This window comes from Taudactylus pleione, unplaced genomic scaffold (genome assembly GCF_031769625.1).
Source record: "Taudactylus pleione unplaced genomic scaffold, aTauple2 ptg000015l, whole genome shotgun sequence".
Classification (NCBI taxonomy): Eukaryota; Metazoa; Chordata; class Amphibia; order Anura; family Myobatrachidae; genus Taudactylus; species Taudactylus pleione.
In genome coordinates this window covers 16,808,788-16,827,959 of record NW_028284417.1, presented here as the reverse complement: position 1 = coordinate 16,827,959, position 19,172 = coordinate 16,808,788, and the positions used below count along the sequence as shown (strand labels likewise).

The 19,172-nt window shown below is 40.1% G+C and overlaps 1 protein-coding gene across 1 annotated transcript in view; it reads left to right on the top strand.

The window, feature by feature from the left end:
• Positions 1–19,172, top strand: part of SNAP91 (synaptosome associated protein 91) — a 148,436-nt gene that overhangs the window by 80,382 nt on the left and 48,882 nt on the right. Inside the window, exons 7-12 of the mRNA XM_088471880.1 lie at positions 1,695–1,806; positions 5,394–5,500; positions 6,429–6,470; positions 8,841–8,908; positions 10,950–10,955; positions 18,373–18,394. Of these exons, the coding sequence (XP_088328006.1) occupies positions 1,695–1,806; positions 5,394–5,500; positions 6,429–6,470; positions 8,841–8,908; positions 10,950–10,955; positions 18,373–18,394 (357 nt within the window). The remainder of the gene's footprint in view (positions 1–1,694; positions 1,807–5,393; positions 5,501–6,428; positions 6,471–8,840; positions 8,909–10,949; positions 10,956–18,372; positions 18,395–19,172) is intronic.

The window sequence follows — 19,172 nt, the reverse complement described above, 5'->3', positions numbered from 1 at the left end:
TCAGAGACTGCATGTGATGGCTTGAGCTTACTTTAGTATTGGTCTAAAGTAGGTGTGTTATTGTAAGAAATATATCCTTTGCCAACAGTTTCTCAAATGTTCAATGCTTTATATGCAAGAATAAGATCATATGGGAGGCAGTGGCAGGATAATGAATCTCAGTACCCGATATCAAAATTTAGGAAGGACAGACCTTGCCACTCCAACCTCCTGTGACCCCACTCTTCAGGAGGGCGCTCTGGCATTCACAGGCTGACCTTTCTTCTGGATTCCATAGAGACTGCAACCACTACAATGGCAGTTGCTCTGTTACTGGTGGGAGCTACGGCATACACATGCCAAGCCTTACATAGTACATACATCGCCTGTTGCTGCCAGCAAGTTTTTATTTACTTTTTATACAGCTCACTCAATTAGATGCCATTGTTGTTGTTGTAATAAACAAATAACTTTTCTGGATATTGTACTCCAAGTTTCAGAAACCCAATGGTTAAAGGTTGGTTTAAAAATTGGAACAATAAATCTACTTACCCCAAATGTTGTTGTTGTGCTTTTATGATTTTATTAGAAGTCACACTTCTGTAAATCTGTCTGTGTGATTCATTCACTGACTGTTCTGTGTGATCTTCCACAAGTCATACCTGCAGTTGAAAACCAGAGCTGCCGGAAGACTTGCTCTACAAACCATATCACTTAGCTGAAACGACTGCAGCGGCAATAATGATGGGTCTGCACATCAAGTAACAGGTCTAGTCCGTTTGCTTGTATGCAGGCGTATATTTCTGCAAATGTAAAGACCCAGTTCAGCTGTGTATCTGCAGCTATAATGGAACAATATTTGTACTCTCTATCACACACACAAATAGGCATCTTTTTAAAACCCCATGTAAGAGGTATATGCTATCAAACGTGACAGTCAAGGCATTGACCTAATATTATGATTTTTGATAGTTCTATTGTGCTACTTATACAGGAAGCAAAGTAAAATGTGAGTTTAGAAGTTTTACGGTTGGATATTTATGTATTAAATTATCATTTTATTATTGCATCGGTCCAACCAGCACTTTCTTGTAATTTGGTACCAACTAGGGCAGTAAGTACCTACTTCCAGGTATAGGGTGGTACTAGACACTCACCAAATAGTGTTAAATACATTTTATTAATAGATATTATTAACCTAATTGATAAAGTTTTGAAAACCAATGTGTTCAGTGGGTAAAACATATAGCCTCTGGTGCCAAAGTCTAAATACTGATACTGTACAAAGGAAATATGAGGCAGAGCTGTTCACATGCAAAAAAAAGGAAGGATATTATTACCTTGCAGCAGTATATCGTGCCGTATTATGCAGCGTCTCGGGATTGATAAAGAGGTCTTAAAATGTTGCTGCTGCAAGGGAATATATGGGAATTTTAGAGTTCTGTTCATTATTTTACACGTGCACACACACTTTATCTATATTAGTTTGTGAATGTATGGTGGTTACTGGTATACCTCTGGACAGGATGCTACAAATATCAAAGGATCATATAATACAGTTATTATTCAGGGTTGTATGGTCTACATAATATATTATTTTTTCAGCAATTGTTGCCAGTTTATATCTGGTGTTAATTTAAGATCTTGTGATTATTATCGTTAGAGTAACTAACGTGTGTTTTTGTTTATTTGTTGTTGTTTGTTTTTTTTAACAGGTTCATCCAAATGAACTGACAAATGGTGTTATAAATGCTGCTTTTATGCTTCTTTTTAAAGATCTTATCAAGTTGTTTGCTTGTTATAATGATGGAATTATTAATTTATTGGGTGAGTATATGTATGTTTAACTTTCTTGAACTGGGGCTGTTTTGTGCGCCATTAGTAATGGGTGCCCAACAGAGAGATTCAATTGTTACTCCGATTAGGCCCAAGTGCTGTGGGCGCACACATTTCTACGCTCATCCTGAGGTGGCAGGCAGAAATCAGCACAAAGTTTAGCCACGCAATGCATGTTTAGCTGGTTTCTGCCTGTAAACCATGTACATTTAGGCGCCCACAGCACTCTCATCTGATCAAAGCAACAAATGAATTGCTCCATCGGGCACTAATTACTTATAGGCTTGGGGAAAAAAAACAGTTGAAAGAATATTGGTAGCGTAGCACAGCTTTTTGGAAACAATTGGTTACAGAGCAGGCAATTGCCGTTAGGAAATTATGGGGGATACATTAAACCTGCTAAAGAGGACAAGTGGAAAAGTTGCCCAAAAACAAAAAATCAGCTTCTAGCTATCAGTTCTCAATAAATTTTATAAAAGTTAGAAGCTGATTGGTTACTATGGGCATCCCTTCTACCTGTCCTCTTTAGAAGGTTTGATACACCTCCCTAATGGTCTATTATCATTGGGAGACTACAAATCGACTTTTTACAAAAAGCGACTTGGGATAAGTTCATAAAGTGGGGAAACCATGCTGGCTCCAAAAAAAGTGGCAACTGAGATAGGACCATATTAGAGGGCTGTTAGTGGCCATAAGAAAGGTACTGGAGGCTCTTACAATGTGTCAAATAGCTGATTTATGCACTTTTTATTTATTGTTGAAAAATGGTAACAAGCAAGCGTTTTTCAGCATATTTAACGTATTTTCAGTGTTTTCATAAGTTTGGATTAAGCACTCTTACCTCTCATCTGCAAGTTCAAAAGCCCCTCTCCCATCAATACACCTCCACGTACCTGTCCCACCTCATTTACACCTCCACATACCTGCCCCTCATCCTTTACACCTCCACAGACATGTCTCGTATCATTTAACCCATTATTGAGCTTTTTAGAAAAATTCACCTGCAAACTGATGTTATCGGCCAAATGATGCTATCTAAACCCCTCCAAGTGCATGATTATTAATTTGGAGGGGTGTAACAGAGTTTCTGTGCTATGTCCTGACTTTTTTACCTTTACAATAAAGGTTTCTCTACCTTTTCACCCGCTCATAAAAATGCAAATTTCCTCTAAAAAACCAATACAAGTTTGGAATTGAATTGGAAATGTAGTTTATGGTGGGAGTGCGCCGTGTGGACCCAACTTGCACATAATAGAATTGACCCCAATGTGGGATTCACTGTGCTGGTATCTTGAAAAGTAAATTATTGAATATAATGAAGATGGAGAATTCAATAATTTCCATGGGAGATGGTTGAATAAAATCATTGGATATCTTATTTGTCCATCAATTATCCTAGCCAGCAGTATTTACTTTTCAAGATACCAGCGCAGTGAATCACACATTGTGTGAAGTTTGGTTTTTATTTAGTCATTAATGATATTGACAGCAGATGTCCTCTTCACCGCTGCAGGATTCTTGACCATTTTATTATCCGCTCCAAGGTTCTGTCTTTATTATAAGAGAGATTTTTCAAATGCCCTTAGACTGAAATGTACTTAATTATACAGCAGTATAACTTTTATTGTCTGCACCCTACTTTATCCTTGTGTGCTTGTAATGCTATTACAGTGACACTATTAAAAATACCATAGTAACATTCACAGTCTCCTCCACTGCTGGTAAGGTGTGAAGGTCTGGACACAGGGACTGATTGAGCTCAGGACGGAATTGCAAAGCTGCACGCAAGCAGCTTTGCAATTCCGTCTTTGCTATTATGGTAAAGCAGCAGGAGGCGTCATGTCTCCTGCATGCATTACTTATCCGAGCTGCATCCAAGGTCGGGCGAACGCAGGCGTGCCAGTGCGTTGCAGGGGCGTGCATAAATTATCCACTGCGTGGCACTGATAGCTTGTAGCCGTTTGGTAACATTGGACCCATATGCACACTTGCACAAGCCCTGACCTTACTCAGAAATTGCTGATTTGTTTCGCTATGTTGCCCTAGTGTACGGATGTGAGTAAGGGGAATTGGGCGTCCTTATGTCTGTCTGCGATCGCAATGTGAATGCAAACCATTAAATAGCACCGTTGATATTACCATCTGCACTATGTGCGTTTGAGCAGAATTGCGATCCGTAGTGAATCAGGCCCTCAGTTATTTTCTTTCCCCGAGAACCAGAATTGCATGCATGAATGTGAGTAGAAGTTTGTTGTTCCTTTATTTAAGAACAGTTTTTTGCAATTTTACAGTATAATTTTCTTATAGTATTTATTAAGTTACTTGTAAAGCACAACCAAATATGCTGGCGCTATATAACGCTTTAAGGGGTATGGTATAAAAATGTCAACACTTAACTGTCCCATTTTAGGTGTGACAGTCCCAGTTTCGGGTACTGTCCCACCATCCCATCCATGTGCCCCAGTGGTTCCGCACTGGAAAGGTGGGGTGGCGTTCACCGGTTGAATAGAATTGTTTGGTATATAAACAGTGCCTAGAGAGCCTGGGGCAGCCCAGAATTCCTGCACTGTGAGGTAACGATGGCCGTTGACCATCGATGGCTAGAAACAATCGATGGTCACCCACCGATGGCTGATGGTTTTACCATCGATGATGGAGAAACAAATGGTTTCCGGCCTCAATGGCAGCCATGGGCCCGGTAGTTTTCCTTTTATGCTTGCAGATAGAGTGCTGCAGCTGCTGTGCAGGGCTACTAGGCTGTCAGCCAGCAGCCCTGTGCGTCCCTCAGCTTCGGCTTACTCACAAATGCAAAATATTGTATCTGCTGGTATAGGTTGGGCCGCATCGCTGACTTGACGGGCTGAGCTCAGCGGTCAGTCAGCAGACCAGCCCCGCCGCCAGCTTACAGAAAGCAGCGAGTGTGCAGCCGGGATAGATGGACTGTTCGTTCTCTATCCATTGGTTAGTGTTCCCGCCAGGATTTGCGGCGAGCAGGACGCACGGGTGGGTGGGTAGTAGCGGCCGGCCAATGAAGGAGGCGCTGCCCTGTCGACTTCAATATTGGGAGCATGCCCAGCCGGCGGCATCACTAATAGGGGCATGCCCAGCACGTACGGAGGTGCTTGGCTTCCCTCAAGCTCTCCCTTAATGGAAATAGATGCCGTGCGCATCTCATCTATTCACGTAGCAGCAGAACACCAGTGGCCAGGCTGTTTTAGCAGGGTGCCGCTAAAAGGGCAGGGTACATTTTGCCCTTTAAAAATCGGGCAGGGAGCTGTGCCCTGCTAAAATATCCTTGCATGAGCACAATTGGTGGCCTCCTTTGGTCTCTATATAGGTTTTCTGAAAAAAGGGTATTTGTATGCTTACTGCAAAAAAATCAGTGATTATTGATGGTGGAACGTGACGCGTACAAATGTCAAATGACAAACACTGCTAAAGGGTTAAATGACATTCTAAATAAAAATGACTCTATAGCATGAGATACTGTAGCACCATATCTGATCATTTGAAGACTTAATGTGCGGTTAGTAGTTTCATTGAAAATGTATATAAATATGTTGGGTTTTTTTAACCAGAGAAATTTTTTGAAATGAAGAAAGGTCAATGCAAAGATGCACTAGAAATCTATAAGCGATTCCTGACCAGAATGACCAGAGTCTCTGAGTTTATGAAAGTCGCAGAGGTAAGCTGCCTTGTAAATACCTGCAATCATGGCTTTAGCTAGCTTTGTGGAGTTTGTTCTTAAGCTGGCCATACACCTGCACGATTTCGGCCCGATTGCCTGATTTTCGATGAGTCATAAGATGGATCTTGTGAAAATCGTGTATTATTTTAGTAAGATACGATCTGATGTGCCCTCCCGCAGTTCCTATAACCAGATCTTATGATCAGATGTCCAGCATATCCATCGTATCGTGTGCAGATCGTGCCGTTTATTTTGTTCATGCGATCAATCGTGCAGCAATTCAAGTCATTTCAATGACTGTTTCCCTTAAGAGCCTGTGAGACATAGGATCGATCATACGACAGATCGCGTGCTAAGAAAAACAACAAACATGCTGCTGGGACTGCCAGGGAGCTCCGGGGAGTCATAGGGAAACTGTATGATGAATCTGATCTTATGCTGGTCGTGTAGATGTATGGCCAGCATTAGTGTGCAGGTGGGTCAGTTTTTAGGGGGATTGTTTTCTTTGATTTTACTTGGAGTATGGGTAAGAAATATTTTATATTCTATAGTTTATGGTTAAATTCTACAGAAATTCCACTTGGTCTGGGTCTGTTTCCTTTTGTAATTTAGATATTGCTAGCTCTTAATGAATGTGTTAAAATTAGAGATGAGCAGTTCGGTTTTTTTCTCATGGTTTGGATCTCAAAAAAGGCATCTATTTTCTAATTGGCTCTCACGTGTTTTATAGCCAATGAGATGATAAATTTAATTTGGTAGAACAAAAACTAGTCAAAACCAAACCGTTATAATGGGTTGTGTTTTAGCAAGCAATTGGTCTAAAATATTTTTTTTTTTTCTGCTTTAGATATTGTACTAGTTTCAGTTTTTATGGTATTTCACAGTATAATTGCACATGGCAATATGCACATTTTTTGTATTATAGCAAGTCGGTATTGACAAAGGAGATATTCCTGACCTTACACAGGTGAGTAATTCTCATTAGTCATTTTCAATCCATGATTGTATTATTTGTAAACTTACATTGTGTGGTAAATTTACTCCATTCATTGACTTTTCTATCCCCGATCTTCCGAAGTACTAATTTGGAAATAATTTAATCACAAAGGACTATTCTAACTGATTTTAGTTTTGCTCAAGAGGACAATCTGTTAAATTATCTATATAATTCTAAATTTAGTCAGAAGCTTCTTAAAGTACATTTCTGTCGTTGGACCATGGTAGGTAACCAGAGAAACTGGAGGGAAACGCGCACAAATGCTGGTATAACTTCTAACTCCCACAGGTGGTTTCCATGGGTTGAATCAGACCTGCATCACCGGAACAAAGCTATACAGATTCACACACCATATAGTCTTTTAGTCCTGGGTGATTTTGCTGCCACTAAAGTAATATTTCTTCATGTGATGTTAACGCTAAATACCAAACTATTTATAAGTCTTACTTGTAATGCCATTGCTAGTTGTACGGTTTTCTGTCGAATCATTACAAGTATGATATCAGTGTGACCCGCATTTACAGTAAATGGCTGTTGCTGCTTGGAGGCCAAGCAGAGGCCTCTGTCCGTCACTAAAACACACATCACTGCATAGTGGAGAACTGCAAGTCATTGACCGTTACCTCAAGTTAGACCACAAATGCTGTACCTTGTACTGCACAAAAAAAAAAGTAAACTGGCAGCATTGTCCACTTTGATAGTCGTTCCCTGAGCTTGACGATCTATAGTAAACGTCACCCCAGGGTGGTCAGAATAGGGCTGGTGCCACCTATATGTAGAGGGAAAGGAATGCTGCCAGCCCTAAGACCCCAGCCTGTTATAAATAAATAGGCTAAATAAAGGTGAATTGAATGACTCCCAAAACTATCATTCACAACTTTATTAATGCTAAGAAAAAAAGATTTCTAAATGTCATAGTCTAAGTGGGGGAAGAAATATTTAAACCCCATAACGGCCAACCCAAGATTCAGGGACTCTCCTTCGCTCCCAGCCAATCACAAGCACTTTCCTATGCTAGCACACATGTGATACACCAAATCATATAGTAGCAGCAATTAGAGTTCTAGTCACCCAGCGTTAGAGAATATGATGTGGACGCATCTGTATCGTGAGCCACCTTTACCCCACTGAGTTATACTAGTTATTTACACTAGACCGTCTAGTCGTTCCAGCAGAGCTGCAATGTTAATTATGTTTCTTTTTCTTTAAGGATGGTATCGTCGATGAGCCGGTAATTTAGCAACTTGTGTTAAGCTTCAATTCTTTACTTTCAGCTCCCCCCATAACCTTCCTAAAATCTATTGCAAAGAAAGATTATGAATCTGCATTTTCATTAATCTTTTCAAATTAATGGTAAAACTTGAATGTTTGAATAGTAAAATCATTAATCATTTCAGAAATTGCATTGTGCTTCTCTTTTATAGACCAAGTTGTGAGTTTGTGGTTATTTTTATTGCCAGAAGTCAAAGTAACATACCCAAAGTTTTAAGTTGTCGTTTTGACATGTAAAAGCATAGCTATTGTTACCCAGTAGAAACATTCTATATAATATACTTCTTTTTGGTGGCTTGTAAGTCCCAGCAAATACTGGCTTCCCTTGTATAATCACAAATACCAGCTTTTCCTAATCCAAATCGATAGCAAGATGGCACAAGAGAATATATAATACAGATAGAAAACCCTATTACTGATGACCAAATGATTTTACAGCTTTGTTTGGCTTTAGATTGAAGATTGATGTTGCACTGACCTAAATTATGAGGTTGTCTGTTTTTATATACTGTGTTCTTTTACGAATGGTCAATGCTTTTAGTTAAAATCTACATGTTTTATAGACCACAGAAACTATATCAGGGTATTATAATTTTTTTCAAGTCAGAAAATTGGAATCCACATGGGACTAAACGTGATTTTGTTTTTTATGTTCATTTAATTTTTTTTATTTAAAACGATTATTTTAGATTTGTTGCGATTACTTTATCAGAGCAATATGGATTAAATATAATCTACCATTTAATTTAAGAAAGAAGATAATTGCTGAACATTACCACGTATCTGTGGTGTTTACAGTAATGATATATCGCAGTATATCATTATATTTAGCACTGTGCTCTTGTTATTGTCCTCTCTTTGCATGCCAAAACTTTTTTCTTTGGGCCCTTTTCTTCTCTATTTCACACTTCTCCGTGTGGCCTCTATGAATCAAACCTTTGAGGTGCCTTTTGATATATAGCACATGCAAAATCTAACCATGAAATTGCACTTGGAATGAAATGTCTATAACCTATTTTATTTATTTTTTTAAATGATTGATAGATTATGTTCATATTTATTTCATAGGCGCCAAGTAGCCTTATGGAAACCTTGGAACAACATTTAAATACACTGGAAGGGAAGAAAGGCAGCAGGTTTGTGTCCATGAATTAGAACATTGGAAAGCAACGCAAAGCTAAAATGTAGCTAAAAACTTAAGACTGGCAATTTAATGCTAGCAAACAAAACTAGAAAATATAAATGAAAGTGGCTAATATTTATAATATACTAATAATGAGTTACTGAGCTACACAAATATTTGATGTCTCATCCTGTAGTTTTACTTCTTTCCGTAACTTTGTGGCTAAACCTCTTTTATATACTAAGTAATTGTTTTATTATGGATGCTTTATGGTAGAAATTGTCGGATACATTAACATTGTGTTTGCCAACTTAATTTTGTAAGTAGTCTTTACTGTTGGTTAGCAGCCACTCCTATAGCTGCTATCAGGAGAATGTATTGATATTTTCAATGGAAAGAAATGCATGTCTTGACATACATCCAGGAGGGTAATGTACTTACAGCTGCAATCTATAATGTGCAGCCTGTTAAATAGCGCCTCTGAGAAATATAGTGTATGCCACTGATCAGTGCAGGGCCGATTTTATTATAAGATGGACGCTTTAAACACTAGAAAGATCTGGTGTTGGTAGCACCCAGTTGCCGTCATGCTGACCTATTGAAGTGAAAAGGAACTTCTCTTCCCCCCCCCTACCAAACTGGGGTGAGTACACTCAAAATTTGCAAGAAGCTTTTACAGAGCTTAAGCGATCCCATGTAATATGGCAGGAAAGCTTCTTCTTTGACTTTCAGCCTGTAGCCATATCGAGCCATAACACCTTAAGCACTAGTTCAGGGGTTAGGAGCTTTGCTACGCATTTAGCAAACAGCAGTATCACTGTGATACTAAGCAAAATATTGCCATCAGTAATAAGGAACGTTCTTTAATAGAATTCTTAGTTCTGTGAGTGTTCACACTTTTTTTTACTGGAAAAGCGATCATTTTTATAAGCATATGACACCACTGTATTTTACTCTTCTAATCCTGTATGCTTTCATTGTGTGTATAAAACTATCCACACATACATCTTGCAGTGTAATCCCACTCATTGGGATCATACAGTTAACATTATCATGCGTTATGCCCAAATGATCATTAAGGAACTTTAATTGTTTAGTTTTGCCCGTAACAGAAATTCACTTAAATATCTATGATCATTAATTGTGTTTAATGTACAGCTACAGTATTTGTTATCCAGGAAGCAATTGCCTGGGAAGGTTAGAAAAGCAGGATAATAAACAATAGCTGCTTTTCAGCTACAATGGGGCTTGTTTTGTTCTGCTGTTTCGCCATGGGATATAAATATATATATATATATATATATATATATATATATAATATAATATATCCAGTAACAAGGCTGCCCAAATACCACAATTTGGAATTTTTTCGTTGGCCTTTGTAAATAAACCTTAGTGTTTTTTAAATACACAAAAATGATCAGTGTTCACCATAGTCACCAAAATTGCCTACTAAAAATGTTGTTCCAGCCCATTGCCTGGGCCTGAAAAGGGGGATTCATCAGTGGTGATCTGTCTCTCTCTTTTAGTAAAGCTCCTCACTGATATGATCCATCTCCCACACTACTATTTCACACTCAGACACAGCTGATCTAGTCAGTAGGCCCAGCACTGTGGATAGCAGGCTTCTCCTTGTTCACAACCTTGTGGCATAATGTGTACTGGCAGCACTACAATGTGGCATATTGTGAACTGTGGCAGTGTGTTGTGAACTAGGGAACTCCTTATAGGGCTTAAAATGAACTAGGGCACTACTATGGGACATAAAATGAACTAGGGCAGTTGGTCTCTCTAGAAGCATTGGGAAAGGGCCCAAAAATGTTGCTGTGGGGCACGCACAGTTTTGGCTACGCCACTGATTGTACGTCTGAAAAACATAACGAATAGTCCCATGTATGTATTATAAACATTGTACTTCATTTTCCATTAGTAACATGTTTGATCATCAATTGTAGTGTGTACTGTATATTTTATAGGAATTAATGGATATACTGTTTTTTTTTGTGTTTTGTTGTTTTTTTTTTCTCTACAATTCATGTTTCTGGATCATTCAGTGAAGGGTAAGAGCATATTTTTTGTGTTTCGTTTGTTTTTCAATAGGTTTGTCATTTAAGTAACTGTAATATATATTTTTTAAATGATCCTCTAATTCAAGTTATCTTGTAAGTTTCTCAGAATTCCTCATTCCTTTGTGCTTTAGTATACAGTACTTTACATAGCCTTGAGTTGTCCTGCTCTTGTAACCTTGTTGTGTATGTTGAAAGTAATAAAGGTGATTCAAATGTTAATAACACTTGGATGATATTTATAAGACCTTAAGTGTTGGCTGTAATACATGGAATGTTTCTTAAAACTTCATGAACTCCTGGGGAAAAGAAAAGTAAATATATATGATTGGTGTGTGTGTGTATATTAGACATATTCATAAAAGCTTAATACCCCTTTTTACTCTGTGATAGACACATTCGCAAAGGCAAATAAAAAAGCATTTTGTGGATATGCCTATTTATTTAAAAAAAAAAACACAATTAAGCGTAAATGGTAAAAATATATGGCATTTAGGAAAAAGAACTCCGAGGCACTCGTATGAACATGTACAGACCCTTATGTATTAAACTAGTTTTCATCATATGATATTTATGATAAACCTTAACTCTGGGCTTGATTCACTACGGATCGCAACTATGAATGCAATAGCGATTATGCATTCAGTTCAACTGCGATAGTATGCTAATTCATTGCGATCGCAATGTCCTTGCAGCACTACACAGGGACGCCCACTTTACCTTACACACATCCGTAATGTTAGCAAGACTGCAAAACCATCTGTACAATCGAGTACCAGCGCAGCCTCCCGCGAACTTGCACAAGCCCTGACCTTACTCATGAATTGCTAACAACCACGCACGCTATGAGACCTCAGGCTGCGTAGGTCATCGTAGTTGCTAATTTATGCCCACTTCCTGCAACTGCATTCAAATACACTGGCACGCCTGCATTTCGCCAACCAACCCAGGCACCACCCACAAACTGCACTTCCTGTCAATCACTCTGATGAGTCTGCATAGCCGCTGCGATCGCAGTTCTTTTACGAAGTGGCTAGTTCGTGCAATGCATACGCAGAACGCAACATTGGGTCAATTTGCATGTGTAATTGCAGTTGCGAACGGTAGTGAATCAAGCCCTCTATTGAATGTCATTCTACACTACTTAATTCAAAAACCTGATTGCTATTGCTGTATATTCCAAGGCATTGTCTAATATGTTAATAAGGATAGAAGCAACAGACCTTCTTCGGGATCCAAAGGCATACCATGGGGATATTCTGTTTGGAGACCAGGCACCAAACAGTTAAAGCTTCAGCTCCCAGGATGCCTCAGGTCCTCCTCCATTTATACCCCGCCCCTAGCCATAGGACTTCAGTTATTCATTTGGTGCGGCAGGAACAAGACGCACCTTTGTAATGGGACAGCTCTGGCAGTCCTAAGCTTTTATTATATGTTTTATTATATGCTTTATTTTATGTTTATGGGTTGGCAGTACTAAGCTCCTGAATTAAGACGCATATACTGCAACTCCATCTATCTCTGCCGGGCCGCAACACCAGTTTCTGGGCTGGTGATTTCGGTGGGTCGCGGCTAAGCTTGCTAGCCGCAATGCTGCAACCGGACGCACTGAGAGGTCAGGTAAGGCGATTCCTCACTTACGGGGAATCGCACGCGGTAGTCCTTGCTTCTGGTATCAAGGCCTGGGATTGTCTGCGTCCTCACTACACCACCGGTGGCGTTTCTGCTGCCACGAGGCCAGCATACCCGGCTGGTTAACGCAGCTTAGGTGCTCCTCCCCCTGCTAAAGGTTTTTGCGTGTCTGGGTTTCTCTGCCTACCCTCCCTGTGTGTATGAGATGTACACGGTCCATGCTCAGTGCGTGTTGGTCTCAGGAGGGTTTGGGTCAGTCTTCCTTGGTTAAGGTATTTAGTGCTCTATATCCTACCATTCCTTTGTGTAGTTGATTTTAGAGTCATATGTAATATTATTACAAATGCATTGTATGTGACTGTTTGCTAGCTGCTGTCTTTTATTTCTGTCTGTCAATTATAACTATCATTGTTTTTCTCTCCATCCTCTTGGGGTGGAGGTTTTTCTCTGAGTACTTCACATTCGTTTAGATTTTGTGAAGCCTGTCGCATAACATTGCAATTATTGCTTTTACTGAACATGTAACAAGCAGGAAGGCCTGGACAAGAACCTTCTTGGGTATCCTCTTTGTCCCAGGTAATAAAGCAGTTTGTGGATCGTATGGCTGCTCGCACTATGCCTCCTTGGATGGGGTGTACACGGCATGCGATGTTTGCACCTCCTATGGACCCTTCCTGGAAGGATGTTTATGCCCATTCTATTCAGAGTATGGCACCATCTAAATTTGATAGCAGACCGGTAGTTCCTAAGGCGCCTAAGCGCAAGTTATCTTTTTATCAATCTGCTCAACATATGGATTCAGACGCATCATCAGAGGAATCCGATGATACACAAGGTTCCTCTCCAGGGTCTAGCATGGGGGAGGAGGATCATTCAACCACAGTGGATGTTCCATCTTTGGTGAATGTGGTTAAATCAATGTAGATATTCAGGATGATGGACCAGCTCCATAGTAAGAAGGCTCCAGTGTTTAATCACCACCGGAAGGTGCTCAAAACGAGTTTCCTCTATCTGAACAGCTCACTGAGCTTATGGATGCGATTAAGAGAATAACAGCGTTTGTATCCTTTCCCTGGCTTCTGTATGTACTAAGCGGGAGATACCTCTTACTGTGGATGCTCATGTGACGCATTTGATCAGAAATGCTACATTGCATATTCCGTCAGCATCTTCCCTGAAGGATTCCACGGATAAAAAGATTGAAGCATGTCTTAAAACAATATTTTTATCATCTGGAGCTGTTACTCATCCAGCTATGGCTGGAGCCTGGGTAGCCAAAGCTGTTAAAGAATTTACTAATGCTCACATCCATTCTTCACCAAATGCTACCAGAGAGCAGCTGATGTATATCTCCCATATACGGGAATCCACTTCTTATCTGGGAGAAGCTGCTGTAGATACTGGAATTTTAGCTTCTAAAGCATCAGCAGCTTCAATAGTTGCACGCAGGGCCCTTTGGTTAAGATCTTGGATAGCTGATGCAGGATCAAAGAAGGTGCTGGAAGTTTTACCTTTCTATGGAAAAGTACTTTTTGGAGTAGAGTTGTATAAAATAATAGCTACTCTGGCGGCTTCAAAGTCAGCAGGTCTGCCATCTATGGCGACTATAAAGTTTAGGCAGATCTCTCTTCGGTCCTTCTGTTCTCAGGGACAAGCAAGGGAACAGCCTTCCTCTAAGATGTCTAGTTTTCACAGAATATCAAGGCGACAAACTAAGAGGTCTGGCCCCGCCACACGTCCAGCTTCTAAGCCGGACGACAAACCCTCTGCCTGATGGGACGGGCCTCCTCCTGGAGGATCCCAGGGTGGGAGGCCGACTTTTTCAGTTTGCGGATTGTTGGTGTCAAACAGATGCCTGGGTCAGAGAAGTGGTCTCTCAGGGGTAAGCCCTCACTTTCCCTGGGTATTTACCAAAATAATGGCAGTCATGACGGCCTATCTCATCCATATCTGGATGACCTTCTGATATTGGCACAGACTCCGGTTGTTTTACAAAACCATCTTCAACTGACTATAAACCAACCAAGAGAAAACTAATACGTAGGGGCGCTAACCTAAAAAGAGTATCTAGACCTTAAACAATATCAATCTATGGTAATACCACCCATATGACAGCAGCCTTTATATAGATGGGAAATTTGCTGGATTCCCATAGATTAGAAAGCGAAAAGACAAAGGATATATAGGCGCTAGTCAAAAAATAAATACTTTTATTGCAATATATAACAAATAAACAAAAAAAGGAAAAAATATTAAACTATATAGATCATATGTTATAAACAATACAGAATAAAACCATGTATGATTACTAAAAATATACTGGATGCATAACAGCGTGATATGTCTAATAGATCAAAATATGCTGAAAATAGCGGTGATTATACCAATATACAATTAAAAACAATGTTGCAAAATGCTTAGTAATGTATCAAACCTAAAAACAATATTACTGTAAAAGTTTCAACCACTAAGATTCTTAGTGGTATGAAAAAATATGCGTATAGGATAATATAACCACATCAGGGACTGATAGTGCTATTATAGAACAGAGTCAGGATGTGATGTCCAGCTGAATGTGATGAGAACCACAAAGTTGATATTTCTTTGTTTGAAAAAAAAAAAAAAAATTCTCCTGAGATAGAATTGGTTTAAATGTTTGTAATGTCCAGAAAAAATAAGTGAAACAATTGAATACGTATAGTTCGGTGTAGAAGTTAATAATTCAAGCGTTTATCGCAATTGGCATTGTACTTCTATATCACACAAAAAGAAGATAATGCCCCAGGAAGGAACATGCATGTAAAAATGGTTATATAACCTGTGTCCTTCTAATTATTTAGTTTGAAGGCTTACGTGATCCAGAGAGCATCCACTGTGTCAGCGTGCGGCTCGGCTGCTGTACGTATACAGCCACTTTGGGACCACAGTATTTGGGGTGTTTTAAAGGTGTATGGAAAAAAAAATGTGATTCTCTCCAAGTGGAACGGACAGTATTATCTAATAAGGTCCCAGAGGATCCTTCTTGCTCCAGAGGTTCGTCACTCTGGCTGAGAAAGGATCACCTGAACAAAGGGCTCCCATTCTGGATTCCAAATGGATGCTTCTCACCACAGACGCCATGGCGAGCAGTGACCGGTCAACACACCTTTCAAGGAAGATGGACAAATCAGGAAAGTCATCTGCCAATAAACACTCTGGAACTGCGAGCAGTATACAAAGCACTTGTCATGGCACGGGACCTGATCCACGGCAAGTCAGTTCAGATCCAGTCCAACAGTGCGACAACAGTGGCCTACCTCAATCATCAGGGAGGCACAAGAAGTTACGCAGCCATGAAAGAAGTGACAAGGGGTCTGATTTGGGCAGGACATTATCTTCCGGTCAAGCAGACTTCTTAAGCCACCAGGACATACACGCCGGAGAGTGGTCTCTCCATCCGTGAGTGTTTCAGCTCCTGGTAAACAAATGGGGTCTACCAGAGAGATCTCATGGCATCACGTCACAACCACAAGGTCCCCAGGTACGGGTCCAGGTCCAAAGACCCATGAGCAGCCTTTGTGGATGCACTGGCAGTAAGATGGGACTTCAAGCTTGCTTATCTCTTTCCTCCGATCTCCCTCCTCCCAAGAGTTCACAGGGAATTCAAGAAGAAACAGTAATACTAGTGGCTCCGGCATGGCCCAGATGTCATTGGTTCACTGACCTACAGAATCTGTCAATAGACAGTCCATATCCTCTTCCTCTATGGCAGGGTCTGCTAACACAGGGTCCCTGCCGGCATCCGGACTTTTTCGTTTGGCTTTGACGGCGTGGCTCTTGAATCTTCCATCCGAAAAGCAAAAGGTTTTTCCAGTTCTGTAATTCAAACAATGCTTAGGGCACAGAAGCCTGCCTCTGTCGGCATCTATTACAGAATTTGGCATTTTTTTAGGTCAATGGTGTTCCCACTGGAAGTATTTAGGTTTTCCAGGATACTGTGTTTTCTCCAGGCAGGTTTAGAACGTGGTCTCCACCTGGCTATTTTGAGAGTGCAGGTTTCTGCACTGTCAGTCTGGTTCCAAATGAAGATTTCCTCATTACCAGATGTTAGAATTTTTTTTCAAGGAGTTCTGCAAGTTCAGCCTCCTTTTGTTCCACTGGTAGCACCGTGGGATTTGTCTTTGGTTCTTAAGGGGCTGCAGGCTTACCCATTTGAACCTCTAGATTTGAAGTGGTTGACAGCGAAGACACTTTTTCGTCTTGCCATCTCTTCTGCTCACAAAATCTCTGATTTGGCAGTGCTGTCTTGTCGCCCCACATTTTTTATTTTTCACCAGGATATTCGTACAAGGGAGGGTTACCTTGCTAAGGTAGTGTCCCATTTTCATGTGAATGAAGAAATTGTTGTTCCAGCTTTTCAGGCTCCAGATCTTCCTGAAGGTGAAGCCTCCCTGGATGTAGTTTGTGCTCTCCTTATCTATGTCGAGCGTACAAACTCTGTTAGGAAATTAGATGCTTTTTGTGTTATATGGTTTTCACAGACTAGGAAGGCCAGCTAATAAGCAGACTCTGGCAAGATGGCTACGCATGACTATCTCTCGGGGCTACACACAGGCTGATCTCCCTGTTCCATGCACGGTGACAGCACATTCTACTTGGTCTGTAGGGCCATCGTGGGCATTTAGTTGTGGTGCCTCTGCTGAACTGTGCAAGACAGCTACATGGTTTTCTGTCCACACTTTTCTTAGATTCTATGCCTTTGACACTTTTACCTCCTCAGGGTGCTTCCTTTGGGCGACTAGTTCTCCTAGGGGAACTGCTTTGGTAAATCCTTATGGTATCCCTGTGGATCCCTATGGACCCCAAAGAAGAAAATCAGTGTTCTATTAGACTTGCCTAGATAACTCCTTTTCTTCGAGGTCCACAGGGCACCCACCCTAACACACCTGGCTTCAGGGGTAATTATTTTTCTTTTGGTCACAGATTCCCTCATCTTGTGTAAGTGTGTTACTGATGTATGATTGCTCTTCCTTCTCCTGCCTTGAGGTTTGTTAAACTGAAGTCCTATGGCTAGGGGCGGGGTAGATATGGAGGAGGACCCGAGGTATCCTGGGAGCTGAAGGTTTAACTCTTTGGTACCTGGTCTCCAACCATATCGCTGTGGGACCCTATGGACCTCGAAGAAAAGGAGTTATCTAGGTAAGTCTACCATAACTCTGATATTTTTTTACTGAAATTATTTTTCAAGTCTAAATATAGAGATTGAACATGTCAAAAATATCTTAAGGTGCTTTGGTGGGAAAGTGCCGACCTATTTAGGCCCCCATTAACACCACTCTGGCTAGTGGTGTTAATGGGGCCTAAATAGGTAAATCACTCTGGTAAATCTGGCTAGTAATGTTCTGTTTATTAAACGTAGAAATTAAAGAAGTAATTTCAAGCACGTTTTACACTTGTAGATATTTATATATTAATAGACAAGTTTTCTCATTCCAGTCTTATTATGAAATGTATGTCAATTCATTATATGGCCTTTTTCCAAGTACAAGGTGGTAGTAGTTGTGACCCATTTCCCATTCTTGTCTGGGAAATCTGCCCCTCGTGCCTTTTCTGCCACATCTGTAGAAAATGCTCCCCGTGCTTTTACTTGCACCCACTTATAGGTTGCTAATAGGTATATCAGTTGCTGCCTCTATCACTACACCATAGATTCTGCATATACTATACGTGTAGTACTGATCTGATGTTTAACGTACATTATAAAAAATTATTGTTAACTGAACGTTCTTTGTGATTTCAGCTCTGACTCTCCACTGGGCAAGGTAAATGATACTTATGTTGTGTGGCTTACACTTAGGGGTATATTTACCAAAGGTCAATTTTGATCGATTTAAATCTATCAAAATCGATGTTATGTTTCTGGGGCTAAATCACGCATTTCTAAATACTTAAAAACCCAAATCAAAAATTGTCTGTTAGATAGTGTATGATTTAGCCCCAGAAACACAACATCAATGTTGATCGATTTTTAATAGTTTTTAGTTATTTTTTTAATCTATATTTTTAAATTGATTAAAATCATCTTTTAGTAAATATACCCCTTAGTGTTTTTAAATGAGTATTAATAATGCATTCAGTCTGAATACTTATCGGGACGTTTATTTTTTATCTTTTTATTTTGCACTTAAAACAAAATATACATATAAGAAGGATCTCCATATGTGTTTAAGTACTTAGTCTAATGACCTGATTTATGACCAGACACTTTTTAGCATTTTTGTTGTGTGCTTTGAATTGAAAGAACTTATTTACCCAGGAGCATATTTATTGAAATAGTGTAAAACTCTATGCTCGTCAAAAACAGATGATAGGTTTCAAGTAGAAAAGGAGGGGGGGTTAACCCCCTATTGTTCCTCTGCACACTGACTTGTGCTTGCAACAATTTATGAAGACTATATGGTAATAGAAATTCAGAGATATTAGTTGCATGCATTTGCAAATACATGGGAAGCTGCTAGGCCTCGTCACGGCTTCTCTCTGTCTTTAGGTCTCTGTCACTAACACTAAGGGGTTCACATCCGGGGTGAAGTATAGGATTGA